General features: G+C 47.8%; 1 protein-coding gene across 1 annotated transcript in view; it reads right to left on the bottom strand.

The window, feature by feature from the left end:
* RUFY1 (RUN and FYVE domain containing 1) overlaps nucleotides 1-16,081 on the bottom strand; it is a gene marked incomplete at its 3' end in the record, with an annotated part of 32,176 nt that extends 16,095 nt beyond the window's left edge. Inside the window, exons 1-4 of the mRNA XM_021715776.1 lie at nucleotides 15,962-16,081; nucleotides 10,270-10,371; nucleotides 8,917-9,040; nucleotides 2,630-2,691 (exon numbers count right to left, since the gene is read on the bottom strand). Coding sequence (XP_021571451.1) covers nucleotides 2,630-2,691; nucleotides 8,917-9,040; nucleotides 10,270-10,371; nucleotides 15,962-16,065 — 392 coding nt within the window. The remainder of the gene's footprint in view (nucleotides 1-2,629; nucleotides 2,692-8,916; nucleotides 9,041-10,269; nucleotides 10,372-15,961) is intronic.
* Between the last annotated feature and the right edge of the window lie 1,930 nt (nucleotides 16,082-18,011).

Raw genomic sequence — 18,011 nt, 5'->3', positions numbered from 1 at the left:
AGGCGGAAGGATCGCCGGAGCCCAGCAGGTCGAGGTTGCGGTGGCCGTTGAGTGTGCCCCTGCACTCCAGATGGTGTGAGACTTCGACTCAAAAAAATCCAAAAAACAAAGAAGTGCCAATGTCTTCAGGAAACCAGGAGAAAGGCAGAGCTTAGTAACATCTACACAAGCCCAGAATAAACAGAGAGCAAGGGACACAGCCGCCAGGGCCTTGCCTTCTGCAGATGGGCCTGTGGAATGAGGAGAGAAAGTCACTGGCATGCAAGATGGGACATCAACTGCCACACGCAAATGGCCCTGGAAGCAGCAGACGTCCCAATCCTTATTACAGCAAAGGAGCAACTCGAGACCTCTCCGGGCACAAAGCTCCTCCACCTGAGGCCAGGGCGGTTGGGATTTTAAAAGTCTGCAGCGTGTTACAGTGAGGCTTTCCTCCCGACTTCTTCACGCACACATGTACACATGTGATTTATGCCGGGGGCCATCCTGTGTGGGGTCATGCCCCAGGCGCTGGAGCTGCCTTTCTTTCTATTTTTGAGTCGAAGTCTCACTCTGTCGCCCAGGCTGGAGTGCAGTGGCACACTCACGACCACTGCCTCGACCCGCTGGGCTCAGGCAATCCTTCCACCTCAGCCTTCCAAGTAGCTGGAACTACAGGTGCGCACTACCATGCCTGGATAACTTTTTTTAATTGTAGAGATGTGGTCTTGCCACGTCGCCCAGGCTGGCCTCGAACCCCAGGAGTCAGGTAACCCTCTCGCCTCTGCCTCCCAAAGTGCTGGGATTACAGGCATGAGCCACAGTGCCCAGCAAGAGTTGCCTTTCAGTCATTTTTCTGCTCTCCCGGTGGCCCATGCTGAAAGCCTGCAGAATATTCTCCTAAGTGCATGGAATGTTAACATCTATCTAACAAATGTAGCATACATAATCAAAACACTTTTTTTTTGAGTTGGAGTCTCACTCTGTCGCCCAGACTGGAGTGCAGTGGCCGCTCCCGGCCACTGCAGCCTCGACCTGCAGTTGCGCTTTGCTCTATGATTAAAAACAAGCCAACACAGACTAAGGCCTCAGGCGATCCTTCCGCCTCAACCTTCCAAGTAGCCGGAAATACAGGTGCGCACTACCACGCCCGGCTAATTTTTGATTTATTGTAGAGATGAGGTCTCGCCAAGTTGCCCAGGCGGGTCTCGAACCCGCGAGCTCAGGCAATCCACTCACCTCAGCCTCCTGAAGTGTGGGATACACGCTGAGCCACTGAGCCCGGCTCAAAACACATTTACTAGGAATTTTGGGGGAGGTCTACAAAAATGGGACACACATACTTCTCAGCAGCATCCTTTTCTCACTCAATAAGTTTGTGTTTACTCTGTGATTAAAAACAACCAAACAAAAACTCAGAGGACTGCCGCTTCCTTGTGGTTGTCCTCCAAGACTACACTAAAATTTATTCTTTTCTGTGTCTGCATAATATACCCTAGCGTGGAATGCTACGGATGTCCATCAATCATCCAATTATTCTCTTACTGGTAGGTAATCAGTTTATTTCCAGGTTTTTGGGGAACACTGAAAATATGTTTTGTTTAAGTTTCAAGATGGGGTGCTCTTGTACTCAGGGTACAGGAAGCATTCATGGGTTCCTCCAGACACCGAGGGGTCCTCATTGAGAAGATATGTGAGAGTCAGGATTCACATGTGGAGGGTGGATTACTCAAACACGGCCAGAGGGTTGACAGTGAAAGCTGCTGCACAGGCAACCACGGTCACCGTGTTCACGTGCCACTCTAGAAACACCCACGCCTGCGTATTAAAGTGTATGGGTGTCCTTTTTTTTTTTTCGAGTTGGAGTCTCACTCGGTCACCCAGACTGGAGTGCAGTGGCCGCTCCCAGGCACTGCAGCCTCGACCTGCTGGGCTCCGACGATCCTTCCGCCTCAGCCTTCCCAGTAGCCGGAATTACAGGCATGTGCTACCACACCCGGCTGATTTTTTGATTTATTGTAGAGATGAGGTCTCGCTGCCCAGGCGGGTCTTGAACCCGCGGGCTCAGGCAATCCACTCACCTCAGCCTTCCAAAGGCGCAGGATTACAGGCTGAGCCACCGAGCCCGGCTTGGGTGTCCTTTTTTATTACAGTGCAATGGCAGATGTCACCCACACTGGTTGGGCTCTTCTGACCTCGCTTCCCGCCCCCCATAACTTCTTTCACAAGCATGCGCTCGTCCACAAGGGTGCAGGGGGCTGCCCCGTGGCATCGCCACAATAGTGGCACGAGGAGACACCCACACACAGCAACCCAAGGGAAGCCCACGGGCAGCCTACCCAGGACCGGCCCCCCACAGCTGGACCAACTGCCAAGCAAAATGTACTGCAACCTTACACTTGCACAGTGTTAGCAAAGCTCGCAAGCAGACGGAAGACTGTCTCCCTCCAAGAGGCGGTGGGCTGGGGGCCTGTGCGATGGGAAGCCCCACCTGCACTGTGTTCCTTGGACAGTGAGGGCATCGTGCTTTGCTCTAAGATTAAAAACAACCCAACACAGACTAAGGCCTCGAAGCAAAAGCAAGAGACATGCTCTTTGCCAGCCTTTCATTAAAAGCGTGAAGGACACGGCAGCGCAGCACAGTACTCACTCCTTGCCACCATCAAGGTCCTGCACGTCCTTCAGGTAAAGGGAAAAGTCGATTATTCCAACCTGAGTGAGACAAGATGCGCACGTTTAGAGACAGAAGAACGGTGCCTATTTTTCACAAGTCTCACAACATTTGACATTCAAGATATTCACATTCTTATCTCTTTCCTACGAATGTTTAGTTAGGCTAACCAGCTCTACAAAGTGGTAATCAACTGAACAAACCAAAGAAAAATAACCATGCCACCTTCTAGAAGAAAAACACACTACATAGCAGATTTAAGAGAATATTCTGGAATTTCACCACCCAGTTAAGATTAGTTTTGTCTGTTTATCAGGTAATCACATTATTTACAGAGATCAACAAAATTCTTTGGGCACAAAGTAATACTCATTCATTCATTCATTCATTTATGTATTTAGAGGTCGAGTCTCACTCTGTTGCCCGGGCTGGAGTGCAACTCGACCTGCTGGGCTCAGGCAATTCTTCTGCCTCAGCTTTCCAAGTAGCTGGAACTACAGGTGTGTACCATCATGCCTGGCTAATTTTTTTTTTTTTTAAATTTATTGTAGCAATGAGGTCTCACCAAGTTGTCTAGGCTGGTCTCGAATACCTGGGCTCAGGCACTCCTCTCCCCTCCACTTCCCAAAGTGCTGGGATTACAGACATGAGCTACCCTGCTTGGTCAAAAGTAATTTTTTAAAAAAAGTCCTCTATCTCTAGAGCAAAGTGTGATCTCAACTGATATTTTTGAGTCTTTCCCCCTCAAATTTGGTGAAATGATCTAATCAGTACTTCAGGAAAATTCTCTACCTTTGCTAGAAATTAGGAAGAATCAATACCTCTCACACATTTTAACATCAGGGGTCTGGGTCAAGAAATAAAGCACTTGAGATTAAATGAACCCATTATTATTTGAAATGCAGGAAAACTGGGTGCTACCCACATGTCCATTGACAGAGAACGTTTAGATCAATCACATCAGTCACATCCCAGAACCCAAGCAGCCGCCACAAAATGTAGCGGACAGATGCAGAATAACATTAAAGGCCTCAGGAGACAATTTTAAGTCAAAGAATAATATAAACAGCATTAACTCTGCAATAGTAATCCCTCTCATGTTGCAATGGAAGCGCTGAGGGGTGTTTTTTGTTTTTTTGAGTCAGAGTCTTACTCTGTTGCTCAGGCTGGAGTGCAGTGACATGCTCACGGCCACCCCAGTGTCAACCTATTAGGCTCTGGTGAGCATTCCACCTCGGTCTTCCAAGTGGCCAGAAATACAGGCATATGCCACCATGCCTGGCTAATTTTTTGATTTATTGTAGAGATGAGGTCTCATCATGTTGCCCAGGCTGGTCTCAACTCTGTGGGCTCAGGCGATCCTCTCGCCTCTGTCTCCCAGAGTGCCGGGATTATAGGTATGAGCCACCATGCCTGGCTTGAGTGGTGGTTTTAAGACATGTCTGTGACTTCTCAGACATGCCTCTCACCGAGGAATCTATATCCCCAACCCTGAAACCTGGGGGGCCTTAGTGCCTGCTGGATGAGTCAAATGTGGTAGAGATGATGCTCTGTGATTTCTGCAGCTAGGTTGAAAAGGGCAAGACAGCCTCCACCCAGCTCTTTCTCTCGTGGCATAGGCCTTTGAAGATTACTTTAAATTTCATTTTATTGTTATTATTTTTTATTTTTTAGAGAGGATCACCCAGGCTGGAGGCAGTGGCATGACCGTAGCACACTGTAGCCTCAAACTCCTGGGCTTAAGCGATCCTCTTGCCTTAGCCTCCCAAGTAGCTGGGACTATGCATATGTGCTATCATGCCTGGCTAATTTCTTTTTTTTGGGTAGAGACTGGGTCTCGTGGGTCTCAAACTCCTGGTCTCAAGCAATCCTCCTGTCTCAGCCTCCCAAAGTGCTGGGATTACAGACATGAATGACTGTATCCAGTCTCAAGTTTTAATTTTTAAATTTTTTGTAGAGGCAGGGTCCTGCTATGTGGCCCAGGTTGGTCTTGAACTCCTGGGCTCAAGCCATCCTCCTGCCTTGGTCTACTAAAGTGCTGGGGTTATGGGTGTGAGCCACTGTGTCCAGCTGCCTCTGATGCCTCGGTGCTGGAGACCACCCACAGAGAGACTTGCTCAAGAAGCCCTTGCTGTCCCAGTCCCAGTCCCAGATCTCTGGTCTTCCCAGTCTGGATGACAGGTGTGGGAGCGGAAAACCTTCGGTGAGTCCAGCCCCAGTCACCCTCAGACGAATCTAATCCCAAAAGCTCCTGAATAAAACCTGCCCACTGAGCCCAGCCAACCCCAGTTGTGGAAGGGGCAGTGACTGATACTGTCTGGGTTGACTCGTTATACAGCAACAGAAAACCAGAACAGATTTGATTTAAAACAAAACCTATGGACACAAGTGCACAGAAAAAGCAGAAAAGCTTCTAGAAAGAGTTTTCCCTGGCCGGGCTCGGTGGCTCAGCCTGTAATCCCAGCACTTTGGGAGGCCAAGGTGAGTGGATTGCCTGAGCCTGCAGGTTTGAGACCCGCCTGGGCAACTTGGCGAGACCTCATCTCTACAATAAATAAAAAATTAGCCGGGTGTGGTAGCACGCGCCTGTAGTTCCAGTTCCTTGGAAGGCTGAGGCGGAAGGATCGCCAGAGCCCAGCAGGTCGAGGCTGTGGTGGCTGGGAGTGGCCACTGCACTCCAGTCTGGGCGACAGAGTGAGACTCCAACTCAAAAAAAAAAAAAAAAAAAAAAAGAGAGAGCTGAGTTTTCAAAAGTTCAACAAGATAGACTGATCTCTGGCAAGTACAATCAGTATTCACCAGCTCCACAGGACCAGAGATGAAAATAGGGCAAGCCTTGCAGCTTAAGACTTAAGTTTGTCCACGCAACTGTAACTTAGCAGATCGGTGGGATATGCTTTCTAGAAAAATACAAATGAAGACTTAGGAAACCAACAAATTGACGAAAACATGTGAAAACAATTAAAGTGGTCAAAGAACTAAGACCAAGAAAGGGCTAAGAATGAAGCAGTCACAGCATAAGGTTCTAGCCACACTCAAGGAAAAGAATTCCTGGTCCAATAAACTACAGTGAGAAACGAGAAAGGGGGGAATTATCTCCTGGTTTGTCTTATGAGGTTAATATAATCCTGACACCAAAAAGAGGCAAAGACGGTTTAGAAAGGAAAATTCAAGCCGGGTGCAGTGGCTCACGCCTATAATCCCAGCACTTTGGAAGGCCGAGGCGAGAGGATTGCCTGAGCTCAGGAGCTCGAGACCAGACTGGGCAACATGGTGAGACCTTGTCTCTACAATAAATCAAAAAATTAGCTGGGCATGGTGGCACATGCCTGTAGTTTCAGCTACTTGGAAGGCTGAGGTTGAAGGATCATGTGAGTCCATAGGTCAAGGCTGTAGTGGCGGTGACCATGCCACTGCTCTCCAGCCTGGGTAATAGAGTGAGACTCTGACTCAGAAAAAAAAAAAGAAAGAAAGAAAATTTAGAACAGTTTCACTTATAAGTAGACACTTGAAAATTCTAAAAAACCATGAACACATGAGATCTGGGGGCATGTGAGAACACAGTTGGGTTTACTCTAGAAATGCAGGCATACTATCAAATAGGAAATCTACTGATGAATTCAGTTATATCTATGGGTTAAAAACAGATGTAACATGTTGACAGATGCCAAAAAAGTGGCTCACACCTTTAATCTCAGCACACTGGGAGGCTGAGGGGGGAGGATTGTTTGAGGTCAAGCGTTCAAGACCAGCCTGGGCAACACAGTGAGATACTATTGCTATAAAAATAAAATTAAAAAAAATTGGTTGGTGGCACACGTCTGTAGTCCCAGCTACTCAGGAGGCTGAGGTGGAAGGATCTTCTGAGTCCAGGAGGTCAAGGCTGTGGTGAGATGTGAGCACAGCATTGTTATCCAGTCAAAGTGACAGAGAAAGACCCCAATTAAAAAAAAAAAAAAAAAAAAAGGGTATCTGACAGCATTCAAGGTTTATTTCTCTTTTTTTTTTGAGGTGGAGTTTCACTCCATTGCCCAGGCTGGAGTGCAGTAGCATGCTCATGGCCACCCCAGCACTGACCTGCTGGGCTCAGGCGATCCTTCTGCCTCAGCCTTCCAAGTAGGTGGAACTACAGGTGCGCGCTACCACGCCTGGCTAATTTTTTGATTTCCTGTAGAGACGAGATCTTGCCAACTTGCCCAGGTTGGTCTCGATCCCGTGGGCTCAGGCAATCCTTCTACTTCCACCTCCCAAAGTGCTGGGATTACAGGTGTGAGCCACTGTGTCCAGCTGCTTACCAATCTCTAAAACAACAACAGAAAGTCTGTTGTAGCATTAAAAACAAACAAACAAACAAACAAAAACAAGATGAGTGAGCTCCTGGCATAGAAACAGAGAGATTCAGGAACCTGACAGAAGAATTCAGAATTAAAACTGAGCACAAGCCGGGCTCAGTGGCTCAGCCTGTAATCCCGCGCCTTGGGAGGGGGACTGCACTCCAGTCTGGGCAACAGAGTGAGACTCCAACACACACAAAAAAACCCCAAAAACAAACAAACAAAAAAATTGAGCACAGAATGGGAATTTAACATTGAGGTAAAGGTGGACTTTCAAATTAGTAGAAAAATCTCTGTAATGAATGGTATTGAGAAAACTGGTTAAGCATTTGTAAAGGAAACCTAGATTCCCATGTCACACCATGCCAAGACAAACGACAGGCTAAGTAAAGGCAAAAAACACACATTTAATTTTTTTAATTAGATGAATTTTTAGATGCGGCAGGCCCTTCAAAGCATAATAGCTTAGAAGGCTTAAAGGAACCATCTGCTAAATTTGACTGAAAACAAAAATTCTACAGGGAAAATCACCTCACTTTGAGAAGTCAGAAAAAAAATTTATAACAAAAATTTTGACAAAGGGTCAGTATCCTTAGTTTACAATAAAGTGGGAAAAGATTGGAAACTCAGAAAAATGGGCTGGAGATAAGAAAAGGTAGTCGCAAATGCTGAACCACCAATGGAAAAACACAGGAAAAAAATCTTGGAGATGTGAGATGCTTTGTCTGTCAGAAGTGGGAGCAGGAGGAGGGGTCTCAGGTGCTGCCGCGTGTGAGATGAAAGACCTTCCTGGAGGTCAGCCTCACAGTGTCTATCATCATGCAGACTGTGTGTACTTTGATACAACAGTCCAACATGTATCCTAAGGACACAAATGGATAAGAGTACAAAGAACTTTAAGGATGTTTATAACACTGTTGTTAGCCGGGCTCGGTGGCTCAGCCTGTAATCCCGCGCCTTTGGGAGGCTGAAGTGAGTGGATTGCCTGAGCCCATGGGTTCAAGACCCGCCTGGGCAGCAAGCCCTCATTTCTACAATAAATCAAAAAATCAGCGAGGCGTGGTAGCGCATGCCTGTAATTCCAGCTACTCGGAAAGCTGAGGTGGAAGGATCACCGGAGTACAGCAGGTCGAGGCTGCGGTGGCCGGGAGCGGCCACTGCACTCCAGTCTGGGTGACAGAGTGAGACTCCAACTCAAAACAAACAAACAAACAAAAAAACCCAACAACAACAAAACATTGTTGTTATAGCATAGAAACAGCCTAAATTAATAAGGCATTGGTTAAAAGTATGGGACATTTAAAAATGGAATACCATGCAGCCACTTAAAATGGTTCACAGCCGGGCTCGGTGGTTCAGCCTGTAATCCTGCGCCTTTGGGAGGCTGAGGTGAGTGGATTGCCTGAGTCCGCGGGTTCAAGACCCGCCTGGGCAACTTGGCGAGACCTCATCTCTACAATAAATCAAAAATCAGCTGGGCGTGGTAGCACACACCTGTAGTTCCAGCTACTCGGAAGGCTGAGGCGGAAGGATCGCCGGAGCCCAGCAGGTCAAGGCTGCGGTGGCCGGGAGTGGCCACTGCACTCCAGTCTGGGTGACAGAGTGAGACTCCAACTCAAAATAAATAAATAAATATATAAATAAATAATAAAGTGGTTCACATTCTCATTGTCGTCAAAAGCTATGGAACATACTGTTAAATCTTAAAAAATTACAGAAGGGTGTGCTTAGAAATCATATTTTGGTTTAATGATAAGCCTCCAGACATTTCACTCTAAAACACACACACACACACACACACACACACACACACCCTTCGACTTGTGAGCTGGAGGGACAAAAACAAAATGACTCGAAGTCCTGGGAATACGTGTGACGTTCAGTTATTTTCAAAAAGAAGGTGCTCCATCCAAAGCTAAAATTCCGCTTTACCTGAGAATCCAAATCTTCTCCCTTTAAGCAGAGATTGGCATCAAGAACGTTGAGGCCCACCAGCAGACCGACCATCACCATCCCTTCTTCTTCCATCATTAAGGCCTCAGGGTCGTAGAACTCGCTGGAAGAGACAGATCGACAGAGGGAGGATGCCACTCTCCTCCCCTCCTCTTTCCCCCTTCACCCGGGAGCCAGAGCCCTCTGTGTGGCCACCCCCTCCCTCCCCCCCAGAGCTCCCCGCATGAACACTGTCCTCCCTCTCCCCCGCCTCGGCCCACCTGCATGACCGACCCCTCACCTCCCCCAGCGCCCCCGTGTGACCACCCTTCTCCCTCTCTCTCCCCCCACTCCTTCTGGGCTCCTCCACCTGCTCCTCTCTTCCTGTGGCTTGGAATGGGCTCTTCCCTCCTGTCTCTGGCTACTCCTCCCTCAGACCCTGTGCCCCGGGCCTTCTCATCTCCTCCTGGCCACGGCATTCCTGGCCAGCATTCTGCCCCTCCTGTGTGTCCACTGGCTCGACTTCCACACGTGCACTTCTTTCAGCAGGAAATAGGATCCCCTGGCCACCCACACCTAAGAATGTCGAGTCCCACGAGGACATTCGCTGCTTTTACTTCCTTCCTGTCCATTACTGCTCTGATCACCAGCGATTTGCTAATTTACCAAACACAAGGGCCTCCCAACTGCTGTGTGTGCTTAAGCATTTCCTGTCCTAAGTAACAGTTCGTTAGTCAAGAACGTGGAACAACCCTGATTTGATCTTTATACAATATACACACACATTGGAATGGCCCACTATATCCCACAAACATGCACACTGTGTGTCAATTACAAATAAAAATTAACTCAAGAGAAAGACTTGGTTCATTAGAACAAAGTCTGCAACTCCAAGTTACTTAGTGCAACTCTGCTCAGAGTATAATGTCTATGAAATATTTGAAATCAGTTTATTGGGGCAACGCCCTCGGGTCCCCTCCCACTGTGGGAGCTTTTCTGTTCTCTCAATAAATCCTGCTTTATCAAAAAAAAAAAAAATCAGTATTTATCACGCAAAGACATGTTCAATAAGAAGCCATGTCTCGAAAACACCACAAGATGTGGGTTTGGGCCACACAGCAAAAGACATCTTTGCCTCAATTAGACAAGAGGCTTAACTCGAGACTCCTCTCTCGTAAACTATCGTGGTCTAGAGAAATTTCCTCTTATAATGATTATGTTTGCTGAAGTATAAAAAATGAACCACCCATTTCCGCAAACATTATACACTCTTATTTTAATTCCAATTGATCTACAGAACGATGCTCTAATTATTTACAAAACCAAAGAAAGCGAAGCTAGGAGATGAGATACCTTAGGAGAGATTTGTTGTCCACAAGCACTTTCAGGTAGTCGGCCAGCTTCTTTTGCATCAGTGCAAGGTAGAGCCAAGCTCGGCCCCTTCCCACCGCTGTCCTAGAATTCACAGGAATCAAACTGTTGTGGCGTGACAAAAACAACACAGAAAACCACCCTGAGCTAGCCAGGGAGACACACACGCCCACACACACACCTGTGAATGCACAGGATGAGCTGAGAACGGCGCTTTGGGGTGGGGGAGGGACACACACCATCTGGGCAGTGGAGAAATGGGCAGCATTCAAATTTGTACCGGGCACGTATTTTCTTTTCTTTTTGAGTTGTGGCCTCACTCTGTTGCCCAGGCCGGAGTGCAGGGGCATGATCATGGCCCACCGCAGCTTCGACCTCCTGGGCTCGGCAATCTCCCCACCTCAGTTTCTGGAGTAGGTGGGACTACAGGCGTGCACTACCACATCCGGACACTTTATTTTTTGTGGAGACGAGGTCTTACTCTGTTGCCCAGGCTGGTCTTGGACTCTTGGGCTGAAGCGATCTTCCTGCCTCGGCCTCTCAAAGTACTGGGATTACAGGCATGAGCCACCAGGACTGGCTATATTTTATTTTTAATACAAAAGGAAAAAAAAATTTTTTTGAGTTGGAGTATTACTTTTGTCGCCCTGGAGTGCAGTGGCACATTCAAGGTCACTGTAGCCTCGACCTGCCGGGCTTAGGCGATCTTCCCGCCTCAGCCTTCCAAGTGGCCGGAACTACAGGCGTGCACTATCACACCTGGCCGATTTTTTATTTACTGTAGAGACAAGGTCTCGCCAAGTTGCCGGGGCTGGAATCCAACCCGCAGGCTCAGGCAATTCACTTGCCTCGACCTCACAAAGTGCTGGGATTACAGGCTGAGCCACAGAGCCTGGCCAGGATGTGCTTTAGGGGATGGCCATCACGACATTATTAGTTTGTGATCATGAGAATGTGAAGACAGCCAGCCCAAAGGCAGGACAAACAGATTAGCCATGCAACAGAATATAATTTGGTCATTGGAAAAATGATGTTATGACTGTTTGAAATTTATAATCTAATATTAAATGGACTAAATGAACAAAAGATTACAAAACAGTATATATACTTTAATATTGAATTGCTTTTTTTTCACCCAGGTTGAGTGCAATGGCATATTTATAGCTCATCACAGACTCGACTTCTTGGCTCAGGCAATCCTGCCACCTCAGCCTCCTGAGTAGCTGGGACTGCAGGTACATGCCACCATGCTCAGCTAATTTTTTGGGGGGTTGGAGTCTCACTCTGTCACCTGGACTGGAGTGCAGTGGCACGCTCACAGCCACCAACCTGCTGGACTCAGGTGATCCTTTCACCTCAGCCTACCAAGTATCTAGAACTACAGGCATGAGCCACCACACCCGGCTAAATGTTCTTTAATGTATTGTAGAGACGAGGTCTCACCAAGTTGCCCAGGCTGGTCTCAAACCCCTGGGCTCAGGTAATCCTCCTGCCTCAGTCTCCCAAAGTGCCAGGATTACAGGCTTGAGTCACTGCCACTGGCCCAATTAAAAAAAAAAAAAAATGTTTTGCAGAGATAAGAGTCTTGCCATGCTGGTCTCAAACAGTCCTCACGCCTTGGCCTCTCAAAGTGCAGAAGTTATAGGCGTGAGCCACTGTGCCCGGCCTGATTTTTTGAACAGGCATTAATACCTTCACTTGGTTTAAAGCCCAGAAGGCATTAAAGGGCGCACAGCTGGAACTCCCTCTAAGCCCTGTCTTCCACCTTCCCATCCCCCTTCTTCGTTTTAGGTTCAATTCACAACATGTTTACGCATATGAGAACAAGTACACACATAAATGCTTAGTTTTTTCCCATTTACAAAAAAACAGCACGTTTTACATGCTGGTCTCAACCTGCATGCTTCACTAAGTATCTGTCATTCTAAAACTCTGTCCACACCATCACACAGAGGACCATTAATTTTTTTAACAGCCTCTGGGTTTCATTTTTGGATGGCACCATAATTTATTTAGCTGGGTTTTAAAAAACATCTAGGCTGGTTATAATCTCCTGCTTTAGAAATAATGCTGAAAGGCTGGGCGTGGTGGCTCAAGCCTATAATCCCAGCACTTTGGGAGGTGGAGACGAGGGGATTACCTGAGTCCAGGGGTTCGAGACTAGCTTGGGCAACTTGGTGAGACCTCGTCTCTACAATAAATCAAGAAAAATTAGCCAGGCGTGGTGGTGCACACCTGCATATCCAGCTACTTGGAAGCCTGAGGAGGAAGGATCGTCTGAGCCCAGCAGGACGAGGCTGCAGTGGCCATGAGTGTGCCACCTCACTCCAGCCTGTGCGACAGAGTGAGACTCCAACTCTAAAAGAAAAAAAGAACAATGCTGCAATAAACAGTTCTATCCATGCATTACACCTGTGGGGTAAAATCCTGGGTCCAACGGTCACAGCGTCTGACCAAGTGCCCAGCTGTCCTCTGCGGCAGTGAGCACGGTGTGAGGCCACAGCGGGCAGCACTGGTGGGAACGTACAGCAAAAACAGCTGCTTCCCTGTCTGCCTGTTGGACAGTGCGCTGAAAGGCTCTGGAAGGACACTGACCAAGACGTTAATAGGAGGTTTTGCTGGGTAGTGAGTAAACGGAAGCTTTACAAGTTCCCTTTTTTGCTTGTTTTTACTTCCTCATTAAAAATTAGGTAATTTGGAAAAAGTTACTAATTTTCAAAAAGGAGAAAGAAGTCTTGTCTAGGTTTAAGTGTCAATATTAGAAACTGGTACTTAGCACGTAAAGACACGTTCAATAATAAACTACCACACGAAAACAGTGACATGCACTGGGTGACAAGCCACGTTACAAAGGCTGCCTTTATCTCAGTCAGATGAGGAACTAAACTCTAGAGATCCCGCCCAGAATGTAACACTTACCCTGTAAATTTCTTTCTTTCTTTTTTTTAATTTATTTTGAGTTGGAGTCTCATTCTGTCGCCCAGGCTAGAGTGCAGTGGCACGCTCACAGCACTGCAGCCTCGACCTGCTGGGCTCAGGCGATCCTTCCGCTTTAGCCTTCCAAGTAGCAGAAACTACAGGTGTATGCCACCATGCCCGGCTATTTTTTTGGTTTACTGTAGAGACGAGGTCTCGCCAAGTTGCCCAGGCTGGTCATGGACCCCTGGGCTCAGGCAATCCTCTTGTCTGCACTTCCCAAAGTATGGGATTACAGGCATGAGCCACCGTGCCCGGCCCACCCTGTACATTTCAAACCACCTTAAACAATCCTCCACCCCCTCCCCAAAAAACTACCAGTCCTAACTTCCAAAATACTGTAAAAACTTTAGAACTTTTTTTTAACATCGAATGAAACAGTAAAAGCACTGCAGCTCTTTATGAAGCAAAGCGAAGCTGAACAGCAGCCCTCCCCCACACGACCCCAGGAAGGCTGTTCCTCCCAAGGCATCAAGAGGAAGGAGCTAGCTGGGCATGGTGGCTCGAGCCCACAGCCCCTAGTCCCAGTCTGAGACCAGCCTGGACAAGTCAGTGAGGCCTCATCTCTGAAAAAAGTAGGGAACTATTGGAACTATCGCGTATTTCCTTTCTGGCACATAGAGATACGGTGAGGATTCTCAACACTTGAGCTTGTCGCTGGTTTGGCAGCCACAGGATTAATGAGGAAATAGACGTGGTGAATTTAGGTAAGTGAGCTCTGGGTTAGTATAACAAGACTTCAAAAAGGATTCAAACACTGAGATTCCACCTAACTGCAGTCAGGATGGCCGTCATTAATAACTCAAAAAACAACAGATGCTGGAGAGGATACGGCGAAAAGAGGACACTTCTACACTGTTGAGGGGGAGTATAAACTAGCACCACCTCTGTAGAAAACAGCGTGGAGATTTCTAAAAGATCTAAAAATCAACCTTTCATACGACTCTGCAATCTCCCTTCTGGGAATATACCCAGAAGTACTCAAATCATTCTACAAAAAAGATACCTGCAATGTTGCAGCTCTTTTAGAATTTGTCTAGCAGGCCTTCCGGTTTATTCCGGAAGGCCCCCCTACACAAGTTATTCTCAACAATAGAGGCGCGCTTGTGCCACCTGGGAAAAAAAAAAAAAAGATACCTGTGCATACATGCTTATTGCAGCACTATTCACAATAGCAAAAACATGGAACCAACCATGCTACCCATCGAGAGGGGACTGGATAAATACACAATGGACTATTATGCAGTTATAAAGAAGGATAAAATTATGAACTTTGTAGCAACTTGGATGGATTTACAGTCCATCAAACTTAGTGATCTATCACAGGGAAAAGAACTGAGTACCACATGTTCTCACTCATAAGTGGACCCTGAACATTTACCGTAATACTGCATGAAAGGGACTGGCAGTAGCAGGTCACTGCCAGGGGAGCAGAAGACCACATAACATTAATAAGGGTCCCCAAAGTGAGGACCAATGGGAGGCCCAAACTTCACATGCACGATGACCACTTATGTATCTAACCCTGAATTATACCCCCTCTTAAAATTAAAGGAAAAAAAAAGTAATAAGAGGCCTCAGAAACAGCAGAACGCTATGTTGGGCGCTTTCCCTTGAGGAGTGGGTAAGGAAGGGCTGGAAACCGTGTCAGACACAGAACAGAAGACACAGGCAGAAGACTTGGGGGGGTCTGTGAAAGAGGCCATCAAATAAAGATCTGAAAGGCTGGCACGTGCAAAAGCTTTGTGTCTATGCAGTGTGGGCATGGAGGGTTGAACGTGCCCAGGGACAGAGGCCAACTCTGCTCTGAGGGGACACACAGGGCTTGGCAGCAGCGAAGCTTAGGGGGATTTGAGGGATTCGGAGTCCAGCAGGCATGGCTTCTCCTCCTGGCTCCGGCACTCGCTTGCCAAGGGAACTTGGGCAAGTTTCCGAACCATGCTAAACCTCTGTTTCCACACTCACAAGCGAGTGGGGTACTAACAACATCCCAAGGACCGTTGGGGAGGGCTGAATGAGAGAATGGAGAGAAATGTTCTTGCCACAACGCTGGGCGCATCGCGGGCCTCAGGGTGGTGGTGGTGTCATTATCGGGAATGGAACAGTCTCCTCGTGGGAGACTCTGCGGAGGGCACCTTCACATCGGCTCAAGGATCCTCAGGCCCCTTCTCAAGGCCGAGTTCCATGATGAGGCTTTATTTGTGTTCCGTCCTGCTTTCGATTTTGAGCCTATGCACAGGAGTCCCCGGGCAAATCCAGACATGGCAAGTAATTCATTCGTTCCATGCTATTTACAAACACCCCCTGTCCTGAAATCTAAAATCTGGCCCAAACTGTATTATTCGGAAAACTGCCCACATGAGTCCACAGCAGTGAGCCCAGGAGTGCAGCCAAAATGCCTTTTCCTCCTGGGACTCTTCTTTGGTCGGCGACCTTTTCAACCTATTTGAAATACGTGGCAAGCAGGAATCACTATCCCCATTTTAAAGAAAAGGAGACTGAGGCTCAGAGAGGGGCAAATCTTGCTAAAGATCACGTGGACAAAAAGCAGCAGAGCTGGAACTAAAGGCTGAGGAGGGTGTGACTCAGGGAACCGTCTGCTCCAAATTAGAAGCAGTTTCATCAGCAAGGAACTAAACAGGGGTAACACGCAGGGGCTTTTTAGAACATCAAATCGGTGTAATTACTTTTCACTCACTTTAATTCTGGCAGATTTCTGACACTAGTAGCTAAATCTGACGCATCTGGACAAAGTTTCTCCACCAGCTCCAAAGGACCAAAGAAAGATTTATTTTGGCCCATAAAACTCTTCTTAACTAAAAGGGAAAACAAAAGCGTTACTCATGAGAACAGGCTACAAGGTTCCCCAGGGGCCCACAGTCTCTCTTCCAAAAGCCAAGTGGAATCGGCAGAGCTCCAGACTGAGTCATTCTGATTTCGTCTCGGGACAGGGAGGGGCCGAGCACCAAGTGAGTCTCCCTTCCTCTGGCTTCTCTGGCACACTGACTCTGCTCCTTCTCCGAGCATTCATCGCCCAGGGGATAAAACAGGTGCTTCACATGACCGCCTGTGAAATCCTTCCCCCCTTCCCCTCCGCCCCTCCTGATGGCAAAACGAATGCCTGATTTTTTTTCTTCTGAGTTGGAGTCTCACTCGGTCGCCCAGACTGGAGTGCAGCGGCCGCTCCCGGCCATCGCAGCCTCGACCTGCTGGGCTCCAGCGATCCTTCCGCCTCAGCCTTCCAAGGAGCCGGAATTACAGGCATGTGCTACCACGCCCGGCTGACATTCTGATTTATTGTAGAGATGAGGTCTCACTGCCCAGGCGGGTCTCGAACCCGCGGGCTCAGGCAATCCACTCACCTCAGCCTCCCAAAGGCGCAGGATTACAGGCTGAGCCACCGAGCCCGGCTGAATGCCTGATTTTTAAAAAGTCATCACCATTGGGTCATCTGAATTGCTGTAATAACCGAATTGGTCTCCCTGCTCCTAATGTTGTCATCACCTCCCACCCTTACGATCTGATCTTGGCAAAGCTAGAAGTTCTTCTGAAAATGCAAGTTAGGTCACGTTTCTCCCTTGTTCAAAGTTCTCCAGACACACCTAGAATGAAGCCCGACTCTGCCATCACCTCTAAGGGGCTCCATGATACAGACCCCCCCCCCCCCGCCCATCTCCACCCTTTCTCTTCCAGCACCTCAGCGACCTGGAGGCTTCCTCAAGCCAAGACTGTCCCACTCAGGAACTCTGCGTCTGCTTTTTGAGGAATCCTCTTGCCTCAGATCTCTGCAAGGCCAGCTCCATCTCCTTTAGGTCTGGGCTCACGTTTCACCTTCCCAAAAGAACTTCCCCCCCACCCTGGCTGAAGGGTTCCTTCCTCGATTCCCCACCACTTGACCCATTTTGCTCCCTTGAATTTGTAGCATTTTGTAATTGTTTCTGTCTTTATTGTCTGTTTCTCCAGAATGTCACAGTCCAAGGCAGTCCCTGCCCACAGGCGCTACTGAGCGCTTGAAATGTGGTTCGTGCCACAGAGAACCCACTAAGATGTGCTGGAAGTGTAGGCTTTGTGCCTTAGCATAAAAAAGAACATAAAATATTTCATCAATAAGGCTTTCAAATACTGATGTGTCAAATGATAATACTCTGGATATTCTTGGTTCAATCAAACATATCAAAATGAATGTTTAACCCTTTGTACTTGGAGACACCTCACAAATCACCTACCAGCAATGCAACCCTACTTTTTCACAAAATAATGAAAAATGAATCGCTTCACATTAAATAGTAGAGCGTTGGACACAATTATTTTATTTATTTTTTTGAGTTGGAGTTTCACTCTGTTGCCCGGCCACCGCAGCCTCGACCTGCCGGGCTCCGGCGATCCTTCCGCCTCAGCCTTCCGAGTAGCTGGAACTACAGGCGTGCGCTACCACGCCCGGCTAATTTTTTGATTTATTGTAGAGACGAGGTCTCGCCAAGTTGCCCAGGCTGGTCTCAAACCTGCAGCTCAGGGCATCCTTGTGCCTCGGTCTCCCAAAGTGCTGGGATTATAGACTTGATGGCATTTGGCTTATAGAGAAAATTCAGACCGTGGGGAACTTGTTTACGACCAAAAAAAGTCAAAATCCCGTATCTTATCTTTTTCTGACGCGTGGTAAAGGGTGAAAACAGTCCCCGCCGCGCACTGCGGGCCCATCAACACACGCCGGGCAGTGGACACGGCTCGGGGTCTCCACCTGCAGTTTT

The sequence above is a fragment of the Carlito syrichta genome, unplaced genomic scaffold (genome assembly GCF_000164805.1).
Source record: "Carlito syrichta isolate Samal-C Ts95f unplaced genomic scaffold, Tarsius_syrichta-2.0.1 Scaffold102065, whole genome shotgun sequence".
NCBI lineage: Eukaryota > Metazoa > Chordata > Mammalia > Primates > Tarsiidae > Carlito > Carlito syrichta.
The sequence above is the reverse complement of the archived record's forward strand: the minus strand, read 5'-3'. Positions and strand labels throughout refer to the sequence as shown.